Here is a 22,088-nt window from a genome sequence, read left to right on the forward strand (position 1 = left end):
TACTTAAAAAGTCACGCAGTTTGGGCTCTTTATCTTTCACACACAGAAAATGAGATAGAAAAAACCGGTAGGGGGGGGGCGTTCAACGCCCCCCCCCCGACCGTTAAGGGTTAAAAAATATGCATATTTTGTTATATAAATTGACCTCTTACTTTAAAAAAAAAAATTTGATTTCGGTTTTTACCTGTCCAGAGACCACCTGGAGGCCTATCCAAAAAATCTTAAAACTTGGGAAAAATTAGCATATAAGAATGATTTTATCCCTAATAACCTATCCTCTAAGTCCAAAAATAAAGCCTATACTCACTGTTTACGCAAATGTGTCAAAACTTCCCCCCCTCTTGTTATATAGTTGCTGTGCTAAAAATGTTGCATTTTTGAGAACTATTTTGTAAGAACACTTTTTATGTTGGTTGTCTTTTTTTGACAAATATGTTCCATTCTTTTGTCCTCATACACTTTCTCTGCACCTTTGCTTATCACAAACTTATAAAATAGATGTATTAAAACTGCACATACTAGTAATAGGAGATCTTTCTACTCTATAATGTAAAATCTTTTGTTTGTCCTTTATTTATCACGAATACTGTACATATAGGGTTATTCTTTTTTAGGAAAGCTTCAAATAGGTCCTAGTATAGTTTTAATATATTTTATTTTCAATTTTCAGTCTTTAAGTGGTTTAGGGCCATTTTCAGCTTTCTTCGAATAGAGCCCCTAGAAGTAGGAGAGCAACCTATTAGAAAAAGTATTACTATCGTATAATAAAAAGTAGTCAGATTTTTGAAGCGAAGGATCTAGCTAACCAGTGAACAGATATGGGTCTGCTTTACAGTGAAACTACTTAAAGGTCCAGGGAATTTTTTAAAATTATTTCTTGGGTGATAAAGAAATCACCCCTAGTATGAATATACGCTGGTTATTCAAAGAATCTTTGTTTGTAATGAAAATCAAATACAGTTGTTATACTCAATCTATTGTTTCACTTGATGCCAAAATTACTGAAGAAAAATTGCATTTATCTTTTTACATTTGGCAACTTTTACTTCCATAATAATAACTCATACATATAGATAAATATTATGTATATGAAAGTCCTGTAGTGAGAGAGAATGAAAAACGTTTTTTTAAACATAAAAATACAAGTTTTTTTTTTGTAGTGAAGCTATTCTAAATGTTGCCCTTGACTGTAATTCTTTTCTCAGTAATTGCACTTCACTTTTTTTTCCCCTCTCAATTATCTTTTACTTTCCTGGTTGAAGAACTTTCTTAGCTTTGAATGAAATTGTTTTGTTTCGAGCAACTATTTCATATCTTTTGTTTGATCCTATTATATAAAGCAGTAAAGGTCTAAAGCTTAAGATCTCAAAAAATTCGAAACCAATTAAGTTATCATTATTAGGTAAGCTCCTGTAATGGTTTTAGGCCATTCTTTTTATCGATTAAGTGAAATGGTTTTAAAAAAAAACAAAAAAAAAGAGAGCAATCTAAAGTCCATGGACGGAGCAGCTAATACATACATGTATTAAACACTGTGGTACGCTTTATAAATCTCATATAAGGTCTTGAAAACATTTATTACTAAGTATATAAAGTTGTACAGATATTTCATACAAAACAACTTGCATTATTAAAATCTGTCTTTCAAAAAGGGTTTCATGAATATATATCTTTAATTTCTTAAAGGGCACAAAGCAGATAGTGTGAAAAATCAAGAACATGAACATTTTGAACATAGAATCAGTACATTGAATCCACTTAACATCGATTTTAATATAGATTAAGAATAAGGTAGCTACTTTTTCATTGGTTAAAATTAACAAATGTAACCCTTGTAAGTAACAGGATATTTGTCAGTCTGTGTGTAGGTTTGTCCGTCTGTAAGATCATTCTAAGCGCTGCTTCGATTAGGTTCTCTTATACAGTGAAGCTTTATACAGGTACGATGAAGTTCTAATACTTTTTTTAATGAAGGGTACCACCTCAACACTCTCCAAAGATATATCTCCACTGGAAAAAAATCACTTCACCCCCCCCCCCCCATATTTTTTTACTTATTCATTCAAGTAGTTTGGCTATGGTCAAAGAATTTTTTGAAAATAAATATTACAAATCATGGAAAAAACGAAGTAGCGGGTATAGTAGCTTTTTATAGGTTATTTTAGGGTAGGTAAATGTTAATGATTGCCCCGCAGGGTTAGAGCCCCCCCAAAGGGGCTAGGGATAGGAGAAAAGCTACTGTGAAAATACGACGATACCCGCAACTTCGTTTTCTTTCTCTGATCCAATATTGTATTGTCTACCTTTTTCTATGTTAAAATAGGTGCAAATCATTGCTCCCACTTCAAAAGAAATATATTTCGACTGTTGCACAATTTAAATCTTATTTGATTATTGGAAGCCAGTAGTTTAGGATAAATGTAGCTTTACAAAAAGCTTTTTGTACAAAAAAGTGTACACGTTCTAACCAATAATATGGCCGTATTGTTCCGTCACTGTGTTCTTATTTGTCTAATTCACTAAGTAGGTATCTAGATTTACTTTATTTATTCTAATAAACCTGCTTGTTTTCTTGTTGAATTACCTAAAGAAATTGGATCAACTGCTGTTCATGGTTAAATATTCCTGGTAACGAATATTTCCAAAAATCTATGAATCTTAAAGGCTGCTAGCTGCCAAATGGCTGCCCGCACACTGTTATAAGCGAAATAAGAAGGCCTACAAATAATCTGGAATAGCCATAAATCAATAATGCATAATTCTCTCGCAGTGCAGAGAAATGCGCAAAAAAGACCTATTTTCGCGTTTTTTCTTCAGTAAAGCTTTCCCTGTACATCATTGGATCTTGGCTTTTTCAGATTATTTGTAGGCCTTCTTATGCCGCTTAAAATGATGTGCGGGTATGATCTGTACGTTCAGCCGTTTGGCAGCTAACAGCCTTTAAAATTCATAGATTTTTGGAAATATTAGTTACCAGGAATATTTTCCCGTGAACTGCAGTTGATCCAAGACATTTAATACTTAGGCATTATCCTATTATTTAAAATAGTAGTAAAGGTTTTATGTCGGAAGCTTAAGATCCCAATACCTACAGTCAATTTGGTTCTCTATTTTATGTAAGCTTCACTTAGGTCCTATGGTGGTTTTAGGCTATTTTATTTTCAAATTTGAGTCTTTAAAATGGATTTAAGCTTTTTTTCTATAATCTCTGCTCCTTTGAATACAGAGCCCTGAGATTTTAGGGGCATAGCCGCTAGTTGTTTAAAGTCTTTATTTTTGAAAAAATAAATATGAAAACCCTCAAGTACCATCCCCAACTCCCATAAAATTAAAAGCTAAGACGTCCTTACTTTAATTCCTCGACTTGTTTTGTAACAAGTGAACCAAAAAGATCAAAGAAGTCACTTGAAGAAAAAAACCAGGGAGACAGGGAAATGGCAATCGCAATAAAAATATTTTGCCTAAAATTTTCTGCCAGTCAAAACTATAAAAACAACTTATTGTCTATTTTCTGTTTTATTATGCTACAGACGTCTGTATAAGTTATTTTAAATTTAAAAAGATAAAGGCAAAATTATTTTCTTAATATTGTGTAGGTATTACTGTCCCTTGTAAAAAAGACTTAGGAAAAAGTCAAGGACCAGAAAATCGAAATAAGGAAAAAACAATGTTATTTAGTCTTTAATTAGAGATTGATAATTGAATTATTTAATGATCAATCACATTCTTTTTCATATATTAATTTTTAATGTCTCCAATAAACACGAAAACTTTTTATAAATGACCATTTTGAAAGTGGAAATTCAAGTCTTAATTTAATTATTATGCCAAAGGTTTAGTGAATTTTTCGTTGCAATTAAAATGTTATGGCTTTCAGGATTACTAAAACTATTTCTATGACCACATATCTATCTTCTATCTTTGCGAGAATCTTGGGGGAATAAGACTAATTTATGGTCATTCCCAATTATGATAAACAAAATTACCCCTTCTGTAGATTAAAATTTATGGTTAAAATGTTTTGAACCAACCAACAATTCAATAAAAGTAACCTAAGTTTCTGAGCAAAATAATAAGAAAACTTGTCAATAAAACTTGGGTACTAGTGTAATTTACAGTCAAATATCCCCCTCTTCCCGAGTGTTATTATTCCAACAAAAGAATATCAGGAACCATACCTTTTGCAGGAATGCTCCTGGCATCTGGGAGTCCTGGAGATTGGATCTATTTATCTATCAGGAACTGTACCTGTTGCAGGAATGCTCCTGGCATCTGGTGACCTCTGGGAGTTCTGGAGCTTGGAGCATTGTTGCACTGGTAACAGGATTACGCATAACATAACAATCAGAAATTTTAAAAATTTACTAAATAGTATTGTCTGGTATGTTTTATGAAGCGGTTAAGCATATTAAATCTTGAGCTTATTATACTCCTGTAGAAGCGATACTGTCTAAAATAATTTTTTTTGACTTGTCTCAAGAAGGAAATATCTTCATTTAAAGCTAATTTTCTTCAATATTTTTTCTTTAACATTGAGGTAATTATCAGGGCTCGGCAACCGGGCGTAAGCCGCCTGTAAGCTCCAGGGAGATCAACCATTTACAATTTTACCAATAAGATGGAAGTAAAACCTGACCCAATATGACAATCCGTCTTTTCAAAATTTTTATTAAAGCATCCAAACAGGTTTTTTTTTGGATTAGTCGCGGCTGATGCACTGCTGCTGAGCCCTGGTAATCATAACAAACGATTCATATATTTGCATAATTTCCTGGAGAATAGAAACAAATTCTCCACTCTTATCAACATTGAAGTCCCAATCCTCTCTTCTGATGGTACTCATCTAAATCAAGCAATATTTCAATCATTATTATTTTGTTTGTCTAATAGAGTTAGTCGATTTTCAAGGATTTTTATTTGAATTTATTGTTTAAACATTATATATGAAAGCTTCAGAAAATATTATAATGGAAACTCTAAATCCTTTTTTTATTGGGTTTCTTATACACTGTTTTAAACAGTATATGTTGGTTGCACATTCCAATTAACAAATCTAACTACCCTGGATGTCTGTCTGTCTACCTATCTATATATTTTTCTGTCAATCTGTCTATCAATCCTCTCTCCATCTAAAACAAGCAATACCTATCTAAAGTATTTGTTATTTGGTCTGTCTGTCTGTTTATGTCTTTCTGTTTGTGTCTGCTTTTATATCTGTATGTGTGTTTCTGGGTCTGTCTGTCTGTCTATCTAATCTCTGTGTGAGTATGTATCTTCTGGCTGTCTGTATCTGTTTGTCCAATTCTGTCTTTCTTACTGTCTGTCTCTATCTTACTATCTACCCATCCTACCTACTATCTATCCAACTAACCTCAAACATATCAGCCACAGAATCACCAGCCTTCATAAGGCTAAGACCCACTCCGGCATGCCTAGCAGGTCCGTTGTCCATGGCAATACTGTACCCTCCATAGGCTAAAGAATCATATCATCAGTTTTTGATGTGTTGATGTTTTAATGTATAGGGATTGGATATGAATATTAATAGGATGTAACTTAATGAGTTTGAGAATTTATTGACTTATCTTTTTAAAATAAACATAAGAAAAAGCTATCTATAATTTTGAATAATGCAGAAAGTGTAGCAAAATTATTTGTTAAAAATCAGTATGCATATACTTACATACAGTACCTAACATAAAAGATGTTCCAGTAGCTACGTTATTCTACAATTTACCTAGTACAGCATGGCCAGTGAGAGTAGCAACAGTAAACATGTGTGGATCAGGCTGGCCTGTGCGGAATAAATATTTTTTAATTGTTTACTTAAAGGAAATGTTAAAAAACTCCATGTTGTTTGCAGAGCTCAAAACTTAAAGAATTGGAATGCTTTGAAACACAAAGATAGTCGTAGTGAGAGTAGCAATAGTAAACATGTGTGGATCAGGCTGGCCTGTGTAGAATAAATACTTTAATTGTTTACTTAAAGGAAATGTTAAAAAACTCCATGTTGTTTGCAGAGCTCAAAACTTAAAGAATTGGAATGCTTTGAAACACAAAGATAGTCGTAACTTATTAATGTGTACAATTAATTTATAATGTTACCCAAAGTTTTAGAAAGGGATATATCATTTATCATCATAAGATATGTACATTAAGTCATCGTCTATTGTCTTGTCCCTTCAATTCTTTTATAAGTTCCTAAGTAAATAATAAAAAAATGTATTTAATTTCCTATGGCCATCTCCTTGCAGCGGGCCAGTACATCAACCATAGCCATCCTTCCCTCTGCGTCTGTGTTACCAACCCTGAACAACAAGGATGATAACATACATAAAATCGAAGACTAACAGCGGGCCAGTACATCAACCAAGGCCATCCTACCCTCTGCGTCTGTGTTACCAACCCTAAACAACAAGGATGTTAACATACATAAAAGAGAAGACTAACAGCGGGCCAGTACATCAACCATAGCCATCCTTCCCTCTGCGTCTGTGTTACCAACCCTGAACAACAAGGATGATAACATACATAAAAGCGAAGACTAACAGCGGGCCAGTACATCAACCATGGCCATCCTTCCCTCTGCGTCTGTGTTACCAACCCTGAACAACAAGGATGATAACATACATAAAAGCGAAGACTAACAAATCAGATAAGACAGACAAACAATACCCTTAGAGAAACTTATTTAATATTTTAAGAAAAATCCCCCTTAAAATATATTTAAACAAGGATGACAACATCCATAAGTAGCGAGGCACAAAAATTATGAATGGATATCGGGAAAAAACTACTATAAAGCAGTGTCATACAATAAGCATTAATCTTGGTAAAATAGGGAAATCATCAAACATTTAAAATCACGCAACCTTATAATCATGAAAACCTAAAAATCTAGAAATCGATCTAGCACCGAATAGACAAATCTTAATAAAACTTGATGGAAATATGTAGAATATGAGCATATTCAATCCCTGATAATTTCAGCTGTCATTCCTGAATAGGAATCGAGAAAACCATAAAAACCTAAAAATCTAGGAATCGATCTAGCACCCCAATTTACAAAAAAAATCGTAATCAAACTCGGGGAAAATATGTAGAATGCAAAATTAATTATTCACTGAAAGTTTTCGCCCTGTATCTTGAAAAGGAGTTGAGAACATCACGAATCTTAAAAATCTTAGAATCGATCTAGCACCCAAAATAACAGACAGATGGACAAAACAATGTATAAATTAGATGGGCATATATCATGAGAATATTCACTAAAAATTTCAGCTGTCAATCTTGAATAGGAGCCGAGAAAATCACGTTTCCCCCATAGCGTTACTGACTGACTGACGAACTAACTGACGGACAGACAAAGTTAATTATAGAGTAGCTTTGCTACTAAAAATACATGAATACAGGATGCTTAATAAAAAAACTAATATTTTAAGAATTTTTGGCGTTGTCTTCTTTTTTTCAATTTTCAAATAGAAACTTTAAAAACTAAGATATCCTATCTATAGAGAATGTGCGCTACTAAAAAGTTAGTTTAAATTAATACTAAGTTAGACAAAGAGGATTTAATTAATTCAAGTTCACTAGAGCCGTACAATATCCTGCCGTGTTCTCCCCCCCCCCCCCTCCAAACAGAGATTATAGGATACGTAAAGCTGTTATGTCTGACGTATGACATTACAGTTGATTGCCAAATTTATAAAACTCTTTTAGACAAAGGTCGTGCATATATATAAATATATATATATATATATTCATATAGATTTTAAATTTACGATAAATTATTTTCCTCATTCTTATTTAGTATCATTAAAGAAAAAAAAAGGGGGGGGGGCGGATGTGCCACTTTTTGAAACCAAAAGTAAAACGCGTATGATTTCAGCCGATAAAAGAGTTAGGTATATCTATAAAATTCGGCAGAGCAGTTGCTTTTGTGGAGAACAATATGGAACTGTGAGGAAACGGCGGCGGAACCGCCGTTGCCCGCCGAATTTTTTTGTCTTTCTTCACCATAGTAGACAATTTCCAATCATCTGAGATAAACTTTTTTCCATAAAAATTTCCCTTTTATTTTCACTTGACATTTGTAAGTTTTTACACTTACAATTTTTTTAATATAGACATGTTCTCCACAAAACAGCTGCTGTGCCAATTTTTCGAGCTGTAACTCTTTTATGGGCTGAGATCATGCGCATTTTACTTTTGGTTTTAAAAAGTGGTACATCCACCCCCCCCCCCTAAAAATGAATTAATTAAAAGTGGTTTCATACAATTATTTTCAAATGCTATATTTACTAGAGCTTTATGCTATTCTAAAAAGATTTTTAGCATATTTAAATATTCGCTTTTCAAAGTTTTTTTTTCATTTAAAAACTCTAAATTGATTTCAATACACTGTTAAAAAAAAATTTTTTATTTAGTATCAAATGATACTCTGGAGAGTATTGGACCCGACAGTACGCTACAGCTATATAATTAATATATAACACTATGTAATACTGTATAACACAATAATTGTTACGATACAGAATAACAACATTTTTTAGTATCGATTGATACGCTCTAGGGTAATAAAGAATATGCTGTAGAAAAGTTTATTAAAATAGTAATATTTTATACGTTGTAGGGTATCGGAAAATACGCTAATGAAATGTATATAAATTTAGTACTACTTTATACGCTCTAAGGCACTGGAGAATACGCTACACAGAAATGTTTATAAATTTAGTACTATTTCATACGCTCTAGGACACTGGAGAATACGGTACAGAAATGTGTATTATTACATAGTATAATTTCCTATGTTCTAGCATAAAAATCAATACGTTGCAGAATAGTTTATTAGTAGCGAAGCTACTCTATAATTCACAATGTCGGTCCGTCTGTCCGTCCGTCTGTCCGTCCGTCCGTCTGTCCGTCCGTCTGTCCGTCCGTCTTTCCGTCCGTCCGTCCGTCCATAATTAATGAATTGGGGGAAATGTGATTTTCTCGGCTCCTACAAAAGATAGAAAGCTGAAATTTTTTGACAACATTCCCATCATCTAGGAGCACAATTATAAAACATCAATGGCGGTCGGACTGCTTTTTAGCAGGTTTTAGGCTATTTTTTATATTTTCCAAATTTTCCCCATAACTTTGGTGTTTATGGTACGATTTTCAAAAATTTTTCAGTTAAAGATATCAAAATTAAATTTCCCGTCATTTGAAGAAAACAACAAAGACGGTCAGACTGCCTTTTTGCAGGTTTTTGGCTATTTTTATATTTTTCACATTTTTTTCCCCATATCTTTGGTGTTTATGGTCCGATTTTCGAAATTTTTTCAGTTAAAGATATCAAAATTAAATTACCTGTCGTTTGAAGAAGACAACAATGATAGTCAGACTGCCCGTTTGCAGGTTTTTGGCTATTTTTACATGTTTGACGTATTTCCCCATATCTTTGGTGTTTATTAAAACTTTTTCCTGTTTTTTTCTCCAATAAATCTATTCTTGATTTTAATAAATACACTTTAAATCTACTTCTACGTATTCCCATCCACAATTTTTGTGCTTCGCTGCTTATGGATGTTGTCATCCTTGTTATTTTAGTAATAATTCCTACCTTCTAGTTTATAAATTATGGTTGGTCTGTCCGTACGTCCGTCCGTCCTTACGGATAGCTTTTTAGGCATGTTAGAATTGACCTATCAATTTTAAACTTTGCTTGATGACTCCTATAGTATTTAGGTACCATTTTTTTGTAATCATTACCGGAATGTCCGTACGTCCATTTAAATATGTTGATTTCTTTCCTTTTATAGCAACAAATTTTTATATGATCTAATTATCCAATCGGTCTGATTTTTAAAAGCAAAGCTTTTCTATAATTAGGGTCGGTCCGTCCGTACGTCCGTCCGTAACGGATAGCTTTTTTCGTTTATTTAGACATATTAGAATTGTCCTATCGATTTTAAATTTTGCGTGGTGATTCCTTTAGTAGTTAGGAAAGATTTAGAAAGCCTAGCAACTTTATAATCATTACCATAATGACCGTACGTCCATTTTAAACATGTTGATTTCTTTACTTTTATAGCAACAAATTTTTATGTGATCTAATTATCCAATCGGTCTGATTTTTGGTATACTGATTCCTGGAGCAACAAAGTATAATAAAAGCGAAGCCATTTTTTTTCTCAGGTGGTTCCCCTCAAAATTCCAAGTGTTTCACGTTAAAATACATGCAGGATATCCCTGTAGGGTAAGGGTTCCCCGCAGGGGTCAATAATAAATAAAGAAAACTACATCCATGCTTAATTAAATTTTTAAAATAAGGTGGGAGGTAGGGGTTTTACGGGTGCTCACTTGGTACTTTGACGAAAAGCACTTTTATTGATATTGTTTACCTGCTTACTGTTCTTGAATGAAAATGCCATTTGTTCCTGTGTAACCTAAAAAGAAAAAAACACAAAGAATCTTTAGGCAAAAAAAATTGGACAAAAAATAAAATTAATTAAAACAGTTTAATTTAACGAGATATGGAGAGAGAGAAAAATGGCCGCAGGATTACATATGTTCCTACATGTTTAAGGTTTACTAACATTTGCCCTACACCTCACCCCCCTCCCCCTATTGAGATAATAAAATACTTATCTGAGGTCTAAAGCTCCAGCCAAATTGCTGCCATATTATCATTCTTGAAACCTTAAAAATATTTATTATAGTTATTTCTCGCATCGTATTATAAATGGCTTTACGCGGATATAAAAATGTAAAATGACTTTGGCACCTCGGGGCTAAAAAAACTGGTTTTAATCTTATGATCGTACATTTTTATATTCGTAGAAAACTGGATGTCATACGATGCTAGACATAGTTTTTTTCGTATGGATGAGAACCGGTTCTAATCCACCGGATTAGAATCGGTTTTGAATCTATACGAGAATAGTTATAAACTGGATATAATACGATACGAGAAAAAACTATTCTTTTTTAACTTTTTGTTTGATTTAGGGATAATAGACCTACCAAGGATTACTCATGCAAAATTTTAGATCAAAATTCGAATTCTAAGTGCCATTTATACATTGATTACGAGATGGTTGCATTGAAACCCCCCCCCCCCTTTTTAAAAGCCTTTTAAAATATTGCTAGAATCCGGAATCCGCAAGGATGCTCCATTTTATGGACGAATTCTTGTAAGACTTAGAATCCGGTCCAAAAATTTGACAGACTGCCATCTCTTATTAAAAAAAAATTCCTAAATTGAAGCAAAATTAACTGAATTATGAGTTTCTGTTTTATATTGGAATTCTCGAAACATTGTGATCGTATTATAGACAGCTGTCCGCTGATATTTAAATAAAAAACTATAATATTAAAACCAGTTTTGTTAGCCACGAAAAGGCCTAATTTCTTTAGATAAAAAAAAACTTGTATTGATATTATTATTTTTATTATAATATTCATAGACAATTGTCTGTAATACGATGATTTAATGATTTGGCTGTGAACCGGTTCTAATCCAGTAGATATAAATTGGCTTCGAAGCCATACTAGAGTAAGTATACCTGTATACTAACTGCTTAAATTCAGTAGAGTCTTGCTTGTTTCGCCCACTACTTTGATGGGCAACCCAGGAACGTTCTAAATAATATTTATTATTTCTTAAGCAACATATTATGTACAGCTTTCCGAGGATATAAAATGTACAATTATAAAATGAAAAACCACTTTTTTTTGTCTCGAGACGCCGAAGACACTGGCTAAAAAATAGTGTTATCAATAGAAAGAACCACTGACACTCACACATCATTCGAATCCAAACTAGAATATGTACCTAATTAAAACTTACACGAGTAAGCGAGAAATGGGATTTTTCTTAATATTTAATATTGCTAGGTGAAAACTTAAACTACATGGAGAAGAATTTGCGAGAAGCGCCTAATATTAAAATACCTAAATAAAACTTTTCTTCTACTACAATATTTTCTTACTTTTGCACTTTCTAATTTTTTTAAAGTTGAAAATGTATGAATATTGAAAAAATTATAAGCGATCAATGAAAATCTAATGAGAAAAGAAGGGGGGGGGGGGGGTAAAATGTGGTGACTCGTGCTACGACATACCAGCAATTTTATTTTGGATACTACTCCCTTAGTTTTAGAGATAATTGGGTAAAATCTTTTGGGCTGGGTCACTAATAACCCCAAGTTTTGGTATCTTTCAAAAACAAGGCGGCGGGACCGCCGCTCCTGCCGTTCCCCGCCATTTTCCGCCGCTGCCAAAATTTTTTTTTAATTGCATTTCTCGCCGAATTAGGCAATTAGGAATCATTTTAGGTAGGTCAGTAAAACATATTTGAATAAAAAATGGCGGTGGTACCGCAGCTTTGCCGTCCATCCCCGTTTTCTGCCGCCAAATTTTTTTTATTGCTTTTTTTATTAGGCAATTTGGAATCATTTAAGACCATGTTATTTTTTTTTTCCCCTGATAAATTTTTTCAAATTCTCGTTTATCCAGGTATATCTTAAATTCAGTGCTTCTCCTGTGCTTTTAAAGATATTGAAAAAAAAACTTTTGAGGTAGGTCAGTAAAAAATATTTTTCAAATTCTCGTTTATCCAGATATATCCAGTTTTCCGCCGCCGTCAAATAACAATTTTTTATTGCGTTTCTCGCCGAATTAGGCAATTTGGAATCATTTGAGAACATGTTATTTTTTTCAACAATTTTTCCCCTTACAAGTCATCCTGCGGCGGCGGAAAACGCCGCCATTTTTTATTTAAATATTTTTTACTGACCTACCGTAAAAGATTTTATTTCAATATCTTTAAAAACACAGGAGAAGCACTGAATTTAAGAAATGCAAAAAAAAATTTTGGCGGCGGCGGCGGAAAATGACGGCGGCAGCGGCGGTACCGCTGCCATTTTTTATTTAAATATTTTTTACTGACCTACCTAAAAAAATTTTGTTTAAATATCTTTAAAAGCTTAGGAGAGGCACTGAATGTAAGATATACCTTGATAAACGAAAATTTGAAAAAATGACTAAGTTCCCTCTGTAGGATTGGTTATAAGGGGAAAAATTTTTGAAAAAAATAACATGATCTCTAATGATTCCAAATTGCCTAATTCGCAGGAAATCCAATAAAAAAATTTTTTTTTGGCGGCGACGGAAAATTGCGGTCCCGCCACCGTTTTTTTTCGAAAGATACCAAAACTTGGAGTAATTATCTCTAAAACTAAGGGAGTAGCATCCAAAATAAAATTGCTGGTATGTCGTCAACACATTTAACCCCCCCCCCCCCACAGTTATGGAGTCTCGACCATAAAGATTTTTTATCCAATCTTAACAAGAGAGGTATTTTTGGAAAGAGGAATATACATAGAAAACGCCTATGTAAATTAGAAAATCCGCAGAAATCATATTTGCAAGTTATTTGGAAAAATTTGCAATAATAACTTAATTTCATGCTTTAAATGACCAATTTAGAAAAAAAATCTTTTAACGAAAGTTGTTTATCTATAAGTTTAGAACATACTTAAGACAATAAAATAATATTTATCATCCTAAATGCAGTGTGGCCACAACCAAAAAAATACTGATACTGAAGAAAAAAAAGGAAATACTGAAAATACTGAATCCTAAAATAAGAAAAAATACTGAAATACTGAACAAAAAATACAAATACTGAATAAGTATTTTTTTTATATGATTCCTCATTTCAAAATTTCATATCATCATAGCTTTGTTATTAGTGGAATATTCTAAAGATCTTTTAATTTTGCCTCTTAGATTTTCTTGCACCAATTAAGCAGAAAATGACTGATAAATATTTCAAATGATTACAAAACTTAAATACTTTTTAGTTGAGTTAAGAGCATGGACGTCCGACCTTTTTTTGGGGGGGGCGGGGACATTTTTTTAAGGGGGGGATAATTCGCTTTTGGAGGGGAGGCGAAGTGCGCCGCAAATTTTTTTTTACCCCCCCCAAAATTTTTACCCCGGGGATAAAATTTGTTTGGGGGGGGGGGTAATTACCCCTTATGAAATCTGTTGGCAGTGGTAAATTTTGTTTACCCCCCCCCAAAAAATTTACCCCCGGGGTAAAATTTTTTGAGGGGTAATTTAAATTTTATTAATTATTTAGTATTAAAAATGCGCGCGAAGTGCGCAAAAATTTTCTTTGTTAATTATAAATTATGAATGGGGGGGGGGGGGGGGGGGTAAAATGAAAAAAAAATTTGGGGTTGCCTTCGGCACCCCAAATTCGTTTGAGGGGGTAATCGCCACTTTACCCCCCCCCCCTTGGACGTCTATGGTTAAGAGCATGCTAAAAAACTTTACCTTCAATAATCATGCAAAGTACTCACCTTAGATTATTCATTCTATTAATAGACAAAAAAATACTGTATAAAAGCATCTCAAATATCTAAAAAAATTATATTTGAGATGAATTGAAAAAAAAAATGTATAATACCATAAAAAAAAAAAAATTAATGTACAAAGTTATAGGGTAATTTAAAGGAAAGTAAAGTGAGGCGCAAAGCGCCGAAAAAAATCTGACATCAACTACTTAAATAAACATCTTATTTAAGCAAATTTTTTTGGAATTTAAAGGGCGAATATAGGTTCGATATGATATGAGCTTATATCAAAGGTGCAATTCCATAGATTATAAATAACTTAAAAATATTGACATATTCAATTGTATAAGTCTGTTTATAGCTTAAAACCCATCAATCTCGAAGAAAATATTTTGTAATGAGTGTGGTTCCCTAAGAACTCAAACACCCTAGCATCACACAAGGCTTCGTGGCAAGGTTGAATTAAAAAGCTTTTGTTAAATGATAGTCGTAATAACGTGGAACCCAATTAATCAGGGGTAAATATACCCTCCTTCTACCTTCATAAAGTAAATTATTTAAAAGTTAAAAAAAAAACATCAAATAATGTAAAAAGTAAAAAAAATAATCGATAAAATTTTCTTGGAGGAAGAATGATTTCGAATTCCTGTTTTTTTGTGGCCTTGTGTGTGTGTGTTAAAAGTGCGTATACAAGGGTTGTTTATATCATCATGAATTAATCAAAGATCTCTATACAGAAAATAAACTTTAAGACGTATTATTTACCCTGTCAATACTCCTGACGCCCTTCTAAGCAAATTTTTTTGTGCTTTTTAAAAAATTAAATAAACTAGTATATAATCTAAAATAATAAACATTTAAATTATCTTTTAAGGTGCGTGCCAATGTAATAGTCAATCAAACTTAAGCATAATAGTCAAAAAAAAGTCTTGTAAAGGGCTAAAATAAACGATTTTGTCGGCAATCTCATTTATTATATGTTCAATTGAAACAGAAAATTGCAAAATCTACTTAAGGATTTTTTTGAATTTTTAAATTTGGCATAGATATTCTAAAAGTATGTAATGGCACCTTTGATATAAGCTCATATCATATCGAACCTATATTCGCCCTTTAAGAAATAATGAAAATACTGAATCATGAAAATTCCAAAAACTGAAAAATACTGAATAAAATTTTCAAATACTGAATTTTCAGTACTTACTGAAAATACTGAAGCCCCAATTTCCAAATACTGAAGAATACTGAAGATTTTCAGTATACTGAAGAATATGGCCACGCTGTAAATGTGAAAATCAGATGCAAAATCCTTTTTAGAGTAAATATAGTGCAAAAAGTAACCAAGACATTTGTCCAAAGCAGGGTGCCGGAGCTGTATAATTTTGATGCGGCTACGGCTCCGGTGAGCCATATTTGGAAATACGGCTCCGGCTCCAGCTCCGGTTCCTACCTTAAAATTAATATATCAATTTTTTTTCATTATTGAATTTGATAAAATAAAATAAATAATATAAAATATTTTGCTTTTATTTGATTAAAGCTATATAAAAGTAGAAGGATGTGTGTCTATTTGTTAAGTAACAATAGTTTTTCAGCTCCAGAACACTGGTCCAAAGTATGAAAATCTAAAGAAAATAGTTCTTTTTGATTTTGATATACATATCAGATAAATGTATATAAAATTAGTGATCAAAAACTATAAAACAAGTTATTACATTTTTTAATCCTATCGTTGATTAAAGTGCACTTTTAGGTTTACTCATTACCAAAGTAGCACATAAAAACTCTTGATATTTAACAAAATAAATTCAAATAAACAATTAGGCGTTTTTTATAATGCAGTAGACCATTTTGTAGTTATATTTTTGGCATTTATTTTGATTAATTACTCCATAAAAAGAGTTTTTCTGCACTACTTTGGTAATTCTTAAACCTAAAAGTGCAATTTAATCGATGACAGTGATTAAAAAAATTATAACATGTTTTATAGTTTTTATCACTAATTTTATATACATTTAGGTGATATGTATATAAAAAGCAAAAAGAACTATTTTCTTCAGATTTTCATACTTGGTTACTTTTTGCACTATATTGACTCTAAAATAGATTCTATATTTGATTTTAACATTTAGGATGATATATTTTATGCCAATTATTGTGTTTACATCAAGAAAGAACATATTTTTTGTTCGTATACCTTTTTTTATCATAAAATGTAAGAAACTGAGAACCCTTAGAGCTAGAGGGAGCTAATTTTGGATTTAAGCTTCTATAGGACCAAAGTTAATTTTAAAATTATCGTCGACACCCCACCCCCCCCCCCCCATTTTTTTTTTTTTTTTTTGGGGGGGGGGGGCGGGTGGATTATACTATATGGTGTTTCTCAGAAACAACTTGAGATAAATGGAGTAAACCTTAGGATAAATTTTTTTTGTAGGCCTATATTTGATTATAGAATTATCATTGACCACCCATCCACCCACAAACCCCTAATTTAGGGGGGGTAGAGGGCAGGTGAATTATACTATAGGAGGTTTCTAAGTAACGACTTGAGATAAATAGAGCAAACCTTAGGATGATACTTTGGTAGGCCTATATTAGCTTTTAGAACTATTGTTGACCATCCACTGACCCCCAAACCCCTAATTTAGGGGGGGGGGTTGGATTTTACTATAGGGTGTTTCTCAGAAATAACTTGAGATAAAAGATGCAAACCTTAGGATAAAACTTATGTAGGCCTATATTTGCTTTTAGAACTATCATTGACCACCCACCCACCCCCAAACCCCTAATTCAAGGGGGGGGGGGCAGGTGGATTATACTATTGGGTGTTTCTCAGTAACCACTTGAGATAAATGGACCAAACCTTGGGATAAAACTTTAGTTGGCATATAGTTGCTCTTAGAAATATTGTTGACCCACCCCCAAACCCTTAATTAAGAGGAGAAGGGGGGGTAGGTAAATTATACTATTGGGTGTTTCTCAGTAACCACTTGAGATAAATGGAGAAATCCTTAGGATAAAACTTTTGTATGCCTAAAGTTGCTTTTAGAAATATTGTTGACCACCCACCCAACCCCAAACCCTCTAAAATGAGGGGGGGGGGGGGCAGGTTGATTTTACTATAGGGTGTTTCTCAGTAACTACTTGAGATAAATGGAGCAAACCTGTGAGGCTGGTGTTTAATACTTTTATAAATATTGCTCACCCCCCACTCACACCCACCCCCAAACCCTCTTATGGCAAAGGAAGGAGGTGGGAGGCTGGTGTATAACTTAGAAACCACTTGAGAACCATGGAGCAAACCTTGGATTTAATATTAGTAGGCCTAATACTATTTTATACTAGTGTGTACTACTCATATACCACATCTGATACATGGATCAAAACTTAGTAATAAACTTTTGTAGGCCTAAAGTAGCTTTTGAAATATCATTGACCCTCCACCCAACCTCAAAACCCCTTAATCTGAAGGAGAAAGGGTTGGTGGTTAAAAACTATTCAAACTTTTGTTTTAAAAAAAACACTAGAGATAGAACCCAAAAATTTTAAAATCTAGATTTTTCCATGAACACTAGAATGCAACAAACGCTAGAATATGAAAAACCCTCGATTTTTTCTAAAGGCGACAAACAATAGATACGACAAAGGCTAGAATTAATCCTATTATGTAAAGTAATACGCTTTTTTGTCTGTAGCAATGAATCTCACTAACCGCTAAACCAAAATTGTTCTCCTTAAAGTGAAGCTTCATATGTGTCCAGGGAAGGTTTTTAACTAATTTTGTGGAGGGTATCTACCCCCCCCCACAAAAAAAAATAATTTACCTTTTTAAAACTTAAAAGAAAATGATATAAGCATTTTTGTCTGTAGCAAAGGATCTCATTATCCGCTGAACTGATATGTTTCTTCTTTAAAGTGAAGCTTCATATAGGTCCAGAAGGTTTTTAACTAATTTTGTGAAATTTAAATTAAATTGCCTATTACTGAATAAAATTATAAGGTGATTATTATTTAAAGTAGTGCCTGTGGTAGGGGTTTGTAGCGAGGTGACAACACACCATTGAAATTTGAATTAGTATTGCCTGCCTTCCCCTATTTTCCCCCAAAATGACCCCAGATGAATCGCTTTACTGATTCAAAGACAAGGACAATAACATATGTAAGTAGTGCAGCAACATTAAAACAAGATACGGTATGGCCGGATATCCGGCCATTTTCAATATCCGGCCGGATACCGGATATTGAAACTATCCGGCCGGATATCCGGCAATATAATCTGTTATATTTTACAACAAAAATCTCTGTTTTTTTAAATCTTAAATGGCTGTAATTTTCTTTTTATTGAAGCTAGAAGAAAATTTTTTTCTGAATATGTTTATCTTTATGTAAATTTTATATTAGAAATCTCAAAACATAAATTTTGGCGGTGGCAGCAGTACTTGGCAGCTGCCAGCCGCAAACCGACGGTTGGCAGGTAAACGGCAACGTGTTTTATGAAATTGTAATAAGTCATGAAGATATATAAAAAGCTAAAGTTTAAAATTTGAAATCTTCAAGTAAAAAGTTGCGGTCACAGAAACCGTTTAAAGATTTCTGGAGACCTAAAGGTTCAGAACTTGCAGGATTATACCTGGAACCTGAAATCGACTTGAACATCTATATTACATATGAGGATGTACGACTATAGGATATTTTAGTATGAAATGCTTTGTTTAAGTAAAAAAAATATTTTTACTTTTTACCTGAATGACCTTACCAGATTTGCTGGCATCCTGTGCCCGCCAGGAAGGAGGTATTAAAAATTTTCAACTCTTAGTTATGTGTCATACCCATATTTCGAAAGTCACTCAGTTGTAGCCCTCTACCTTTTATACACAGAAAATGGGATAGAAAAAAACAGAGGGGGGGCAGGCATTTAACGCCACCTCCCCGCCCATCCTCCAACCGTTAGGGGTTGATATTACATATTGAGGGTAGTAATAGTTAATTAGATTTATTTGCTATGGAGATTTAATAGTTACTTAATTTTTAAGTTTTAACCTTAATTTTATCCTATTATATAAAGTAGTAAGCTTTTTTTTGTCTGTAGCGAAGGATCTCGCTAACTGATGAACCGATATGTTTCTCCTTTTTAGGTCCCAGGGTGGTTTTAGTCCGTTTAATTTTTATAAAAAAAGTCGTTGTAAGGTTTTAAGTTATTTTTCTGCACTTTCATGTCCTTTCTAATATCCCTAGATACTAGGGACGCAGCCGCTAGTATAATATAAAACACCAGTTTATGAAGAATTTTTTTGCGGGTATAGTCCCTTTCGTGGCAACGCCCCTTAAGGAGCGATTATTCGTATTTTCACAGAAGCTTTCCTCCTATTTCTAGCCCCTTGCAGGGGACTCTAACCTTGCGGGGCCAATTGCCTAGCCCTGCGGGGCAATCACCTAATTAAATATAACCTAAAATAACCTTTTAAAAGCAATTTTAAAAATACAACGAATCGCCCCTTAAGGTGCGTTGCTACGAATGGGACTATATCCTTTTTGATACTTTAATATGTAGTAATTTGGCCGGTTATCCGGCCGGATATCCGGTAATTTGGCCGGATAACCGGATATTCGGCGTTGGCCGGATATCCGGTATCCGGTATCCGGCCAAAAAACTATCCGGCCCAACCCTAATTTTTATATAACATTTTTTGCAGGGAAGGGACAATGATAAGAAAGCGAGAGGGGACAATGGGCTGTTTAGTACACTAGTCCCTAAAGTTTTATAAGAATGTTTTCTTAATCGTTGGCTAAACAACTTTTGTTACTTTAATGGATTGTGATTGGTTGGTTTAATAATGAGTGTTCAAACGTTTCAACCACGTATTTTTTAAAACTGTTTTTTAACAGTGTTCTAAACGTTTGCAAATTACAATTCCGTTATGTAACAATTCAAAGTCTTGATATTTTTTTTTGAAAACTTTGTACATAAAGATCATTTAAACGAATTTCCTAACCTGCAAGTATTAGTATATAAACCATTCTAATTCTTGTTTCTTGGCTGTATACACGAAGGAAGCTTTAGGTGGTAGGCATTTTGAGTGTATATATGGTTGTCTGAAATGTATCCCTTTCATAGATTTTGCCAATATTTGGTTAATTCCGAAACACAGCTAGGTGAAAATAATAATTTCATTATTTGAAAAGAAAGGGAGATAGGCGAAGCTTTTCTACAATTCTGTCCGTCCATAACATTTTATAGAAGAATACTTTTGAAACAATGTTTTTTTTTAATTTATATCCTATCTTTCTTCAATTTTCTGATTAGAAATATTTTCAATTCCGCTACTACATAAGGCTTCACTGAAAATAGACGATTTCTTTTCCGCGCCTCCGTGTATTTAATTAATTGATAGGAAAATAATACGATGTCTTAATCTTTAATTTAAAGAAAAGGAGTTTGTATTTGAGGTTTAAATATTTACAGAATCGTATTAAAATAATATAAAATATTACAACAAATCTTCACTTCAAACATGAAAGAAAATTATAAAAGTAACTATATAAAAACCGAATCACTTATCCAAACTAAACAACTTAAAAATATGCAAATTAAACAAGTTACTTTTATAAGAATTTAAAATTAAACTAACTATTGAAGCTCCAAAATAAACTATTTAAGGACTAAACGAAAATAATTAGACAGATTAAAAACATAAGCACGTCACGTTGTGAAAAATATATTGAACAATAAATTGCAGCATTCAGATCGCATAATTTTATAAATCAATCAATTAAACACACTACGGCAAGCTTCACAGAAAGGGTAGATAAAATTTTAAATTTTTTAATCAAATCTTTAATCTTCTCATTATTTTGTAAAATCAGCTGTTACGATTCACAAACTTTGACGGGACAATTTCTGTGTGATGAATATTCCCTTATAAATGAAGAAAAATTCTCGGACTAATTCAACAATGTTGGACAAATTTATTTTAAAACCCACATGCTGAATAAATTATAATTCCTTTACACAACAATAAAATAATATTTAATATAATATAATATATAAGTGATTGAAGATTGGCGAAAAAAATTTGTTAGAGAAATTTTAGTCGACAGCGAGGGGGGGTTTAGATAAGAGAGTGTTAATTTCCATGAGCGTAATAACAATTGCGATGGAGCGTAATGAAAATTTACTTATACCGTAATGAATTATATTCCCAAGAGCGTATTAGACAATACTATACAGACAAATACATTATTTAGTACTACCTGTTACTTCACAAAACATTACCTAATACCATATACAGCATTGAAAACTTCCTTGTTTCGTAATGACGTTTTTTTCCTACTACGTACGGATTGATACTATACATTAATGTGAAGAATATAGAGTATCATCTGATGCTAAAAAAAAAAATTATTTTTAACAGTGTACTTCTGAGATTTGGAATTTTAAATGAAACAGTTTAAATTAAAACTGTACAAGTTGAGTCTAATTTTAGTTTTAGTTTAGTTTCTATATAACTTGAGGTTACTACTCTAGAGGCCTCTAGGGGCACTTGAGATGTTGGGGAAAGGGTTGGTCAATTCAACTCCCCCACCCCTTTTTTTTGTTTCAAAAGACCTTTGAGAGGCTATGCTGAAAAGGAGAACCATATATATATATATATATATATATATATATATAGTTCACCCCTTAGCGAGATTACTTTCATATAAGGATATTTATTTATCTATTACCTAATCAACTTT

At 32.9% G+C, this 22,088-nt stretch overlaps 1 protein-coding gene and 1 long non-coding RNA gene across 2 annotated transcripts in view; both read right to left on the reverse strand.

Moving 5' to 3' along the window:
• Positions 1-22,088, reverse strand: part of Dip-B (Dipeptidase B) — a 72,393-nt gene that overhangs the window by 12,419 nt on the left and 37,886 nt on the right. Inside the window, exons 15-19 of the mRNA XM_080148919.1 lie at positions 6,234-6,308; positions 5,738-5,793; positions 5,372-5,475; positions 4,772-4,843; positions 4,249-4,314 (exon numbers count right to left, since the gene is read on the reverse strand). Coding sequence (XP_080005045.1) covers positions 4,249-4,314; positions 4,772-4,843; positions 5,372-5,475; positions 5,738-5,793; positions 6,234-6,308 — 373 coding nt within the window. The remainder of the gene's footprint in view (positions 1-4,248; positions 4,315-4,771; positions 4,844-5,371; positions 5,476-5,737; positions 5,794-6,233; positions 6,309-22,088) is intronic.
• LOC145306641 (uncharacterized) lies at positions 9,883-21,762 on the reverse strand. Its single transcript, XR_013875088.1, has 3 exons — positions 20,348-21,762; positions 11,553-11,628; positions 9,883-10,686 (listed from the first exon to the last, which is right to left on the reverse strand). It is a non-coding gene; the product is annotated as an uncharacterized LOC145306641 (long non-coding RNA).

Source organism: Acartia tonsa, chromosome 14 (genome assembly GCF_053477335.1).
Source record: "Acartia tonsa isolate MP-2025a chromosome 14, ASM5347733v1, whole genome shotgun sequence".
Taxonomy (NCBI): domain Eukaryota; kingdom Metazoa; phylum Arthropoda; class Copepoda; order Calanoida; family Acartiidae; genus Acartia; species Acartia tonsa.